Source organism: Balaenoptera physalus, assembly GCF_965194825.1.
Source record: "Balaenoptera physalus genome assembly, chromosome: 6".
Classification (NCBI taxonomy): Eukaryota; Metazoa; Chordata; class Mammalia; order Artiodactyla; family Balaenopteridae; genus Balaenoptera; species Balaenoptera physalus.
The window spans coordinates 37,211,985-37,224,710 of record NC_138885.1 but is presented as its reverse complement, the minus strand read 5'-3'; the positions used below and the strand labels follow the sequence as shown (position 1 = coordinate 37,224,710).

Here is a 12,726-nt window from a genome sequence, read left to right as displayed (position 1 = left end):
TCGGCACCTTCTTTAGGCGTGTCACATGAATCAATAGTCTATTCCTTGGAGTTTGGTGGCACAAGGGTTGGTTAACAGTACTTAGTATGGTCTTTCCAGCAAGGTTGAGGAAAATTCTTCTGGTAGTATCTTTTCCAATAGACGAAATCTCCAGGTTACAAGGTATTTGTCTCCCAAGGGCACACTGTGAAAAGATTGCTCTACCAAAGCTTGGTTATTTTTAATAGAAGCAAGCAGGCCTTTTCAATACTAGAATATCTCTCCTTTTATAAGTTATGGGTAAAAAAAGCAGGAGTCAAGTTCATTGGGCATCCTGGGACTATCTCAAAGGGTGAAAGTTTATGAATTCCCAAAAGGATGGATCTGAAATTTAAAAGGACCAATGGCAATGCTTTTGGCCAAGGTATTTGGAGGACCTCTACAAATTTTGCCAGTTGGTAATAATAAATGCCATTAGTGTGTTCAACTATACCTGAGGATTGAGGGTTGTAACCATAGTGAAAGTGTTGTAAAACCAGCCAAACATCACAGACTTGTCAAAGCACCTGGCCATTAAAAGGGATTCCCAGATTACTATAAAGTTTGAGAGGAGCTCCTCCAAGTAGGGGTAATCTTTCCCAAAAGGACTTTAGCCACAGAAAAGGCAATAGCCTGTCTGTAAGGGAAGGCTTCAGTCCAGTGGGAAAACATACAGACTGTGACTGAAACATAGTTATATCCGTGAGATGGAGGAAGTTGTGTGAAATCCATCTGCCAGACTTTGAATGGTCCATTAGGCAGTTTAAAATATCCAGAAGCAGTACAAACAGGCTTCCCTGGGTTGTACTTCAGACAAGTAGGACAAGTGAGGTAGGCACTTTTTGCAGCCTTGTTAATGTTTCCCCAACAATATTGATTCATCATTTTGTCAATAGACCAATAGTTTAGTGTATGTATTATGATGAGGAGTGGGGATTTTAGAGTCTCTGGTAGTACTGAGTTATTTGGTCCAAACCAGAGCTTTCTCTTTTTTCTAAACAAACAGTTGTTAAATTTCCAATCTTGTTTTTCCTTTTCTGAGTCCCATTGTTAGGCTTCTGTAGCCAGTTTTTCTAAATTATCATTTGGGGAGATGTCCCTTTGGATAATGACAGAGGTTTGGCTGCTGTTGGTCCCTTTAAGGACAGCATTCCTTGCAGAAATATAAGCAAGGTGATTTCCCTTAGTTTCCAGAGAGTCAAGTTTAGCATGCATCAGAATCTTAAAAATATCTAAAATGGAAGGTAAAAGTATTGTGTTCACTAATTCCTGAACATAGGGACTATTTTTAATTTTATTTCCACTGGAAATAAGGAAGCAACATTCCACAACATTCCAAAATCATGAGCTACTCTGAAACCATATCTCTATCAGTATAAACATTGGCAGTTTTGTCCTTGACTAAAGTACAAGCCCGTGTAAGGGTGTGTAATTCAGCCTATTGGGCCAAAGTAGTCATAAGTAAAGACGCTGCCTTAACAACATCAAAAGGAGTTATAATAACATAACCAACACAATATTTGTCATTGTTACCTTTTAAACAAGAACCATCAGTGAACCATGAGAAGTCAACATTACCCAGTGGAATTTCCTGTAGATCATTACAAGGAGTCAGGAGGTTGTCTATCAACATTAAGCAGTCATGAAGGACATTGTTGGTGACAGAAGGGAGAAGAGTAGCCAGGTTAAAGTTATTATCATGTAAAAGAGTTACGTGAAGGACAGAAAACAAAGGGCCTTCATGGGATATGAGGCAGCTAGCTGAGAAGTGTTGAGTACCATGAGAATTCAGGATGACTTCTACTGCATGAGATACAAAAATGATTAAAGGACATTCCACAATTTTCTCAGTGGTCTTAACAAAAAGGGCAGTGGCTGCAGTGATTCTAATACATGTGCTACTGGGTCCAGCTGCTGGCTATAATACCCTGTGCATGGATGGTGGTCGCCAAGTTTTTGGGTGAGTACCCCAAAGTTATTCCCTTTTCTTGTCATCTATGAAAGAGTAAAAGGGAATCTGATAATAAGGAAGCCCAAAGGCAAGTGGGTTCATCAAACTCTCCTTTAGGGCCTTGAGGGCTATGTCAATCAGTTCTTCCCACAAAACTGGGTCAGGTGGTTGTTATTGTTGAGAAAAACATAAGAAATTTGGCTTTAAAAGAGAAATTTGGAATCCAATTTCAGCAATAACCAACTGGTCTGAGAAAAGTTCACAGTAGCCCTTAGTCTGGGGCTTTGGGAAACTTAGGACACCATGAAGTGTATCTGGATCTAGGTGTAGCCCTTGTTCTGATATTGGATGACTGAAATATTGAACCAGGGTTTGGGCAAACTGCAATTTTTCTTTGGCGACCTTAAGTCCTTTTTAAGGCCAAAAGCTTTATTAAGTGGACTCTGCCTTCCTGTGAAGAGGCTTAAGAAGGAGAGCAAAGAAGCAAATCATCCACATATTGCAGCAACGTAAAACCCTTAGAGAACTTTATATCATTCATACCAGCCTTCAAGATTTGCAAAAAATAAGAAAGACTCTCAGTATATCCCTGAGGCATTACTGTCCAGGTGAATTGTTTTTTTACTCTCAAGTAAACGCAGAAAGGTATTGGCTGTCTTCATCAACTGGAATACTAAAGAATGCACTGCCTAAATCAGTTACAGTGAAGAATTCATTTCTGGTGGGAATGGATGTTAGTAACATATGAGAGTTAAGAACAACAAGGTGTTGAAGGATGACAGTGTTGTTTACTGCTCAGAGTTCCTGAAAAAGCCTCCACCTTTGACCCTTTGCTTTTCTCACTGGTAAAATGGAGTGTTACAGGGGCTAGTACAGGGGATAATGAGGACTTGAGCCTGTATTCTTCTATTATGGGCTTTAAGGTTTTCCTTTAGGGTATTGATTAATTCTGGGAAGAGGTTTTGAGGATTCTGTTTAAATTTTGATGGGAGATGCACTGTGAATTTTGCAAACATCAGTTGGAGATTTTGCCAATAAGGAAAGTGGTAGCTGATTCAGTAGGGACAAATGATCTGTATTTTCAGAATCTGCTCTAGTACCATCAGAGATAGAACAAATAAAAGATGTTAGAGGGTCACTTAATTTACCTGGTTGGTTCTTTGATGATACTGTCAATTTCTAGAATTGTTTTCCCCTTTTAGGAGAAAGAATTTCTGGCATACTTCTCTAAGAAGTTTCCAGCCTAATAAATGGATAGGGGTAGAGGAACTAAGGAGAAAAGGATGTGTATCTCTCAAAAGGCCTAAACAAAAGGGAATACGTTCGGACATAGGAACCTCTTGAGGTTCATTAGAAATCCCCACTCTTTGAATTGTTTTAGTACTCCAAGGCAGGGGCTATTTTATGGTAGTGGGGTTGAGCACTCAAGAGTGTGGTATCGATTAGGACTGGAAGAGATTCATCCTCTAGTTGGAGAAATGTTTCTCCAAGCTGATTAAGAGGGAGGATTGGGAAGAGCCCCTCTAGTTCCTCAGAGCCCACCACTGAGAATTGGAGGGCATTGGAAAGGCTGGTTAGCGCTTAAGTTTGTAACAATCTCTTTTCTAATACCCTGGTTCTTTGCAATAATAGCAAAAACTACGAGGGTTTTGGGTTTGTTTAGGAGCCTTCATTTGTTGGAGTTGAAGATTAAGAATTTTGATGGTCTTCCTTTGAGGTGATTCATATAGAGTACAAGAAATCTTTTGTCAGATTAACTAAATCTGAAGTGGACATAGTTTCCCATTTCATGCTGGTCCTTTTTACTAAAAGGGAAGGATGTCAGTTCAGCCCATTAATAAACAAAGAGTTAAAAACTACTTGAGTTAATCAACACCTGAAGGAAGACCAGAATTTTTAAAGACAATCAAAAGTCAACTGTATTTTTTTTTTTTTTTTTTTTTTGGCTGTGTTGGGTCTTCGTTTCTGTGCGAGGGCTTTCTCTAGTTGTGGCAAGTGGGGACCACTCTTCATCACGGTGCGCGGGCCTCTCACTACTGCGGCCTCTCTTGTTGTGGAGCACAGGCTCCAGACACGCAGGCTCAGTAGTTGTGGCTCATGGGCCTAGTTGCTCCGCGGCATGTGGGATCTTCCCAGACCAGGGCTCGAACCCGTGTCCCCTGCATTGGCAGGCAGATTCTCAACCACTGTGCCACCAGGGAAGCCCGACAATTGTAATTTTTATGAACAGATTTGCAGATTTTTGTGTGCAAGCCTGAATTTTGTTTCAGTCAACAGGCTTTGGAAAAGCCTTAGTAATTGCTCAGTAAAGTTGCCTAGCAGTTTTCTGAGCCTGACACATAATAAGATAGCAGGTTGTTCTCCTGGTTGTAATTCTGGGCATCTTTCAAGATTTTCTCAATTAACAATTTTCACCTAGTGCTGGGCCTGACCTTCACTGATGAGCATATGAACTAGCTAGTATAAGTTAGAGAAACCGGGTTGGTGAGTTTGAGTGATTATATGAAATTCCTCAGCAAAACTATGAGGATCTTTGGTTACTTTGGGAAAATCTTTGACTACGGCTCACAGTTCAGCTTTAGTTCAGGGAGTATAAGGTATTAAAGATTTAGCCTCTGGACTTTCAGAAGGCTTAATTTTAAAGAAGCATGTTCTGACAGGTTCAGAGGAAAAGGGAAGTTTGGCCAGAGAATGAGTATGGGGGTATTGAGGGTACAGTGGAGGCATAGGCAGCATAGAAAGGAAGGAGAGAGATGGCACCAGAGGTGGAGCCTGAGACAAAGACGCCAAGGAAGGAGAGCCTGAGGCTTTGAGAGCCACTTTATCTTTCTTTCATCATTTCTTTTCCTCAGTTAATCTTAAAATCTTATTTTGCGGAGAGGCAATTTTAGAGTCCTGACTATATTGGGAAGCCTCAAAATACCAATTGAAATAAGCATTCCACTCAGTTCTGGAAATTTTTGAGCTATTGTGGCCCAATTTGGTTTTAAGGAAATTAAGTTTGGGGATTTCTGAAATTCCCCGTAACAGCCATTGATATTCTAAATTGCCTTTGGTCAGGTTGGTCCATTTAGTTAGCAGTGCCCATGAGGAAGGACTGTGGCTTTTAAACATAAAATTGACCAGAGTCCCTATAACGGAGGAGGCCTTCAAAATACTTAGATAACTGGAGTCTCATTTCCTAGAGGTTTTTCCTCTAGAGTAAAGAACAATTTTCAAACATCTTAAACAGCTTACAGCACAACTGGTTCGATTCAGACAGCTTGCAAGACAATCCCAGCCAATTCAAAGGAAACAGCTTAAAGGAGCCAGGCCAAAGGCTTTTTCAGCCAGTTTCCAGAGAATCGTCCTTTCAAAAGAATAGGCCAAAGGCTGAAAAGCCTGGCACTGTTGCAGAGAACCCCTGTTTTCAGAGGAATGGGTCAAAGATTAGCCAGCTTCAGGTGAAGCAGTTCCTGTTCCGGAGGGAATACGCAAAGCTAACAGTTTGAGTGAAAGAGTCTGATATCGAAATCAGACCCAAGTGCCAAACAAGTACTCACATGCAGAACAAGGCCTTAACCAGAAAGACAAAAGCTTTAAGTAGATTCTGAATAAAGCCTGGAGAGCTTCAAATGGAAAGAGGGTGTGAGTTTGGATCTAAGAGAAAGACTTGCCTTTAAACTCCAGGGTCAGCAGGAAAAGCAGTGAGCAACAGTTGACTCAGCTGTGGGTACTGCACCTGTATATTCACTAACCCCGGAGCCATCGGGAGTCTTCTCCGGTCCCCCTATGGGCCACCAAAATGTTGACCTAAAACAAATTGAGAGCCAGATATTTCTCCAGCAAAGACTGGTATATTTGGGATTGGCAAAGAATTGCAATTTGGAGTCTGCACCATGGTGAGCTATGTGCAAGTTCCCTCACAGCAAGGAAAAAGGAATGCTTTTATAGAGAGTAAAAAGGAAGCTGGGAGGGCTCTAGTAAACAACGAGCCCATGGATTTTCTTCGGCTGAGTCCTTGCCAGGAAAGAAGAGTCTTTCTTCTTCCTGTTGGGCTCTGCTACAGCTGCAGGGTGTAAGAGATCTCCCCTTCTGGTCTCCCAACTCTACTTAACTGAGGTTTCTCTTTACTGATATTTTTACAATTCCTACCAAATCAGCTCATTAAGTAATGAGAAACTCACCTGGACTTGCTTCAATTTTATAATGATGTAGGATAATTGCTTTTATAGATTATAATGTAAATTAATTGTTGGCTATAGCTACCTGAGATGCACAATAAATTTGTTACCTTAAAACTTTGGTCTAGAAAAATGTGTACTAAAATATTTACTTTACAACAGTATTTGGAGATTCTGGTTATTATATCTCATAATATTAGATATTAATACAAATTTAATGTACTGCTGACTACAGTCATATTTTTCAACTGTTATACTGTAAAAACATCTATATGTCTAACATTTATTTTTCCTTATTCTTGTTTATGCTTACCTACAAAATTTAGCCTATATTTTTGGTCATCAGGTCTTGAGTGATAATGTTATCTGGGCACTATGTGTATTATTAATTGATAAATTGACTTTGACTGCATAGTGCCTCATAAAATCCTTCTGTGTCTGTTCTGATTCTAAACTTGAAATCTTTTGTCCTGAATAATTTTTTTAATTATCTGAGGGTTTTGTTTTTCAACATTTTGGACATTATTCTTCAAAGATATTGTTAGTCAGAATGTACTTCTTATTTTCTTTTTGGTTGTTTACCTGTTACCAGTGTGAAAGAAATTATCTAAAGAGATGTCATAAGATCAACGAAAGTCTAAACATTTGGAGTAGAATGTGAAATCTCTTTTATGTGCTATAGAGAAAATACCTTCAACAATCACACTAAGATACGAATTAAAATCACAACAGAATATCCACATACTATCTTACTGCTCTCTTTTTTTTCCTAATGTTCATCACTTTTAGGAATTCTGTGGGAGGCAAGAACTATTTTCTCTAATTATTTAAGTTTCTAAAACAAATTTGAAAATGCTAGAGAGTATTGCAGCTATTAAACAATAAAGTAAAAATATATTCTCTCTAGGATCATTATAATGCCTAAAGAAAGAAAAAAATTGAAAAAAAATATTATCAAGTAAAATCATAATTCCTCTCTTGTCTTCCTCTCTCTGCCTCTCTCCCTCATTTCAATTTAAGAGATTCGTTCTCCTGCTGGTTGTAATGGGAATGAATTTCAGTGTCACCCTGATGGAAATTGCATTCCTGATCTGTGGCGCTGTGATGGGGAAAAAGACTGTGAAGATGGTAGTGATGAAAAAGGCTGCAGTGGTACCTTACGATTGTGTGATCACAAAACCAAGTTTTCCTGTCGGAGTACAGGTAAGCAGAACACTGGGTTCAACTTCTACCTCAGGCCTGCTTCCTTGATGTAGGTTCCTCTGGGGCCCACCTCAATCCATATCTCACCTTTATAAAAAGTATCCTTGTGTTTCTAGTAGGTTTGCTCACATTCTGTACATGACAGTAATAGTAGGTAACATTTATTGAGAACTGTCTGTGGACTTGGCACAGTTCTAAGAATGTTCTCTGCATGAACTCATTTCATCATGCTAATTCACAATGAGAAAACTGAGGCCGAGAGCAGTTTTTAACTTGCTCAAATTAAAAAGTCAAAAGAATTTTTAACTTGCTGGCTCACAGAGCCAGCATGGAAGAAATGGGATTTGAAACCAGGCAATCTGGATTCAGAGTCTGGAATTTCACAGTCCAGAAAGAGACATGTGTGCTAAACCTACTTACAGCATTCCCCTTTTCATAGATAAATCCTTACCATAAAATTTAATGAAAATGACTAGGGGAAAAAAGGCATAATTATATGCATTTATTTTCAACCAGTTTCCTAAATTTTATTGTTCTGTCGCTAGACTCCATTAAGCTGAAAGTGACGACTTTCAAATCATTCAAACCTTTGATTTGTTTTGAGAGTCACTGAAGCTTTTTTTTATAAGTTATTCTAATATTATGATGTTTCCATTTTGTTTTTTCTCCATACAGTAGGTGCTACCTAACATGAAAAACTAACTTATTTACTTCCTTCTCTATGCCAGATGATGAGCTGAAGTTTAGAGAATTAACTATTGTGGTATAATTTGTGAAATGATTGGTATCATTATCCAAATACCCCATGGAAAGAATTTTCTGTAGATTTTAGGATACATTCTGGAATCATCTCTGGGAGTTCTTCTTAATGTGAAATTGCTTCCAAATTGCTTAATCAGGAGTTCTTGGTGATTCATTTTGCCCTTTATTAAGTATTGCAACCAAAAGATAGAAAAGAAAAGTTATCACAGTTGTGAGTAAGCAGATACTCTAGGAACCACATGGCCCATGAGCATTTAAAGATATAAAAAGGAATTGTGTTTCTTTTCTTAAACACACCTCCTGGCTATAATTAAGCCTGTAAATAAGAGACAAAGAAATAAATATAAGCTAACATGGGCATAGGTAAATAAATACTCCTGAGGCCTACTCCTAGTGAGGGAGTTGTATTTTCAAATGATTATTTTTCCAACAATATTTTTAACAGGTAACTCTTTTCAATTATTACGTAAAGATTCTTAGTTTGGGAGTTATTGGTTAGAGGAATGTGACTATGAGTTTAGAAATTATCATAATGGAACATTTCATATTAGTTGAAAATGAATAGATGAATAACTTGTTAAATGAATGAATTATTAACTAAATAAGCAAGTTTTTATTTAACAGACTAATTCTGATGCCAAAGGGCCAATTATTTGACTCAGGCTAACATTATTCTAAGTGCATATTTTTTCTCCTGTTGCTTCTGGCATTTGTTTGATTGGACTAATGCTGAAATATATCAGATAACAGTCTTTAACAGGTATACGAGTAAGGAACTGGCAAGGCTATAGGAAAACAAAATAAAAATATTAATTTACTTGGAAAATCCTGAGCTAAAACTAACTGAATGTGCTATCAAGATTTAGCAAATTTAGAGGTAAAAACCAGGCTGAAATTTCCTTATGAAGAAAGAAATTATAAATGCCTTCATAATAAAGTAATTTCTAAAAGTCGTATGTCAGTAAAAACTGGTTTGAACTGTCTATGACAGAAAACATGGAGAGAAAACATATAAATAATAAATAACAGGATTAAGTAAAGTTAATAGAAAATTTCAAGTGATTGTGATTTATCTTGTATGTGTGTATTGATATTTTGCAATGAACTCTTACGAAACAGCTTTTTCTGAATATGACTCAACTTAAAAATAAATCTGAATTATGATGAAGATGACTGATGTAGGGAGGAAAAAACCTTTTCCTCTACCCACACAGAGGGGACAAGACAAAGGAAAAGGACTTTGAGTTTATAGGGATGGCAAATTGTGGAAAGGTAAATATATGGGAAAACTAATGGGAGATAAAGGCTAGTTAATAACATTTGTGTAGGTCCATTTTGATACTGACTTTCCATCATCTTCATGGCCGTAGAACTTCCCTGGGAAAGTGTTTTATGGCAGTTCTCATTTCTCAAAAGTTTATTCTTTTAGTCAGATAGGGGAAGCTACAAGAAGACTTCTTTCTGCATCTACTGAATCTCAAATGCTTCAGCTCAAAATAATCCTTATGATAAAGTGTCATATTTTGGAAGTAGTGTATTTTGATCCCACACAGTGGATATCTTTGGAGAATTGGATCCTGAGAGACATTTTTATGCATGTTGATTTGGGATTTGAGTTATCCACTTAATAATGTTAAGATATTTGAACCAAATGATCATCATATAAACCAAAATTTAATATTAAAAAGCAGAACTGCAATAAAACTCATGTTGCATTGTAAAAGGGAAATATGGTATAACATAGTGACTATAATTGATGATACTGTATTGTATAACTGAAATTTGCTAAGAGTGGAACTTAAGTGTTCTCACAATAAATGAATGAATGAATGAATGAATAAATATCGACGGAATGTGAAAGGTAGTAATTTAACCATTGATCTGCTTCTAATTTAATCCCTGGCTTAAATATAGTAAACCATAATGTATCAAACTACTTGAGGAGTAATAATTCACAATGTATGAATATTTATGAACATTGCAGATATTAAAGTGAACCACAAATATACGCATTGGATTAAAAATATGTACACATCTATAATCTTTGTGATATTTTTAAGTTTAATTCTCAGCTTTACAAGCTAAAAGACCTTTAACCTATTCAAGATGTTGAATTCAGAGTTCATATTTATTTTTTAAAAAATTCTGAACGCTAGCTTGAGCATTTAAAAGTTTTCAGGGCAATCAATTTATATTTGTTGGTTACAATGGCTTTTATACATAAATTGCTATCTATTAGTATAAAAATATAGACACATTACTGTTTCTTTATTCCAATAAAGGAAAGAATGAGAGCTAAATTAAGTTAAAGTATAATTCAACTATTATCATCTTAGAGTCTCTAATCTCAAAGGGTCTATCTTTGACCAAGAACTATACTCTCCCACATCTGTTCTCTCACAAATTGCAGTTAGGGTGACCTTTGAACAGCAGGGGTTTGAACTGCATCCATTTATATGCAAAATTTTTAAAATAAATATTGGAAACTTTTTTTGGAGATTGGCAAGAATTTGCAAAAACTAACAGAGGAACCACATAGCCTAGAAATATTGAAAAAATTAAGAAAAAGGTACATCATGAATGCATAAAATATATGTAGATACTTGTCTATTTTATCCATTGCTACCATAAAATCTACACAAATCTATTATAAAAAGTTAAAATTTATCAAAACTTACAAACACTTAACATACCAGACATGGTGCCATTTGCAGTCAACAGAAGTCTAAACAAATGTAAAGATACAGTATTAAATAACTGCAAAAAATTAACTGTAGTACATATTGTAATAATTTCATAGCTACCTCCTGCTGCTATTTCAGTGAGCTCAAGTGTTGCTAGTATCTGCTTAAAACATCATGTGACACTAATCATCTCCAGGTGAGCACTTTATCTCTCCAGTAAACTGCATATCGAAAAAAAAAGTGATCTCCTTTGGTTCTTGCGTATTTTTCATCGTGTTTAGCACAATGCCATAAACCTTGAATAACACCATGGGACCCATATGAAGTGCCACTGTTGATGCTGGAAGTGCTCCCAAGAAGCAGAGAAAAGTCATGACATTACAAGAAAAAGTTGAATTGATTAATATGTACTGTAGATTGAGGTCTGGAGTGGCGATTGCCCATCATTTCAAGATAATGAATCCAGCATAAGGACCATTGTAAAAGAAGAAAAGGAAATTTGTGAAGCCACTGCTGCAGCTATGCCAGCAGGTGTGAAAACCTTGCACTTTTTCTGAAATACCTTTTTATCTTGTATTGAAAATGCAGCTTTTATGTGACTGCACCATTGCTATAAGAAAGGTATACCTAAAGACTCTAATATGATTCGAGAAAAAGTGAAGTCATTATATGGCAACTTAAAGCAAAAGGAAAGTGAAGGATCTAAAGGTGGAGAATTTAATGCCAGCAAAGGATGGTTTGATAATTTTAGTAAGAGGCTTGGCTTTAAAAAATGTCAGTGTAACAGGAGAAGCGGCTTCTGCCAACCAAGAGGCAACAGATGAGTTACAGATGCCATTAAGAAAATCATTGAGAAGAAAGGATATCTGCCTGAACGGGTTTTTAATTCAGACAAAAGTGCCCTACTCTGGAAAAAAAAAATCCACAAAGGACATTTATTAGTAAGGAAGAGAAGTGAGCGCCAGGATTTAAATCAGAAAGGGATAGGCTAACTTTACTGGTCTGTTCAAATACAGCAGGGCCTATGATCAGGACTGCCCTTATCTATAAAGCTGCAAACCCCTGAGCCTTGAGGGGAAAAATAAATACCAGCCTGTCGATCTTCTGGTTGTACAAAAAGAAGGCCTGAACAATGAGAACCACTTTCCTGGACTGGTTTCATTAATGCTTTCTCCCTGAAGTCAGGAAGTACCTTGCCAGTAAGGGACTGCCTTTTAAAGTTCTTTTGATGTTGGACAATGTCCCCTGGCCACCCAGAACCCCATGAATTCAACACTGAATGTGTCAAACTGGTTTATTTACCCCCGAGCAATATGTCTCTAATTCAGCACCTAGATCAGCGAGTCATAGGACCTTTAAGGCTCATTACACACAGTACTCTGTGGAAAGTATTGTCAACGCTATAGAAGAGGACCCCAACAGAGAGAACATCATGAAAGTCTGGAAGGATTACACCATTGAAGATGCCATCATTATTACAGAAAAGGCTGTGAAAGCCATCAAACCCGAAACAATAAATTGCTGCTGGAGAAACTGTGTCCAGATGTTGTGCATGACTTCACAGGATTTGCGGGAGAACCAATCAAGGTAATTATGAAAGAAATTGTAGATATGGCAGAACAGGTTGGGTGTGGGGAGTGAAGGGTTTTAAGATATGGATCTTGAAGAAATTCAAGAACTAATAGACACCATACCAGAGGAATTAACAAAATACAACTTGATGGAGATGAATGCTTCTGAACTAGTGCCAGACGATAACGAAGAAGACTGAGAAGAAGCAGTGCCAGGAAAAAACTAACATTAGGCAGTTCGGCAGAAGGGTTACAATTATTCAAGATGCTTTTGACTTCTTTTATGGCATGAACCCTTCTACGATACAGGCACTAAAACAAAAGCAAATGATAGAAGAAGAATTAGTACCATATAGAAACATTTTTAGAGAATT

General features: G+C 37.2%; 1 protein-coding gene across 1 annotated transcript in view; it reads left to right on the top strand.

The window, feature by feature from the left end:
• LRP1B (LDL receptor related protein 1B) overlaps window positions 1-12,726 on the top strand; it is a 1,885,740-nt gene that overhangs the window by 1,178,225 nt on the left and 694,789 nt on the right. The window contains exon 22 of the mRNA XM_082465229.1: window positions 7,153-7,335. Coding sequence (XP_082321355.1) covers window positions 7,153-7,335 — 183 coding nt within the window. The remainder of the gene's footprint in view (window positions 1-7,152; window positions 7,336-12,726) is intronic.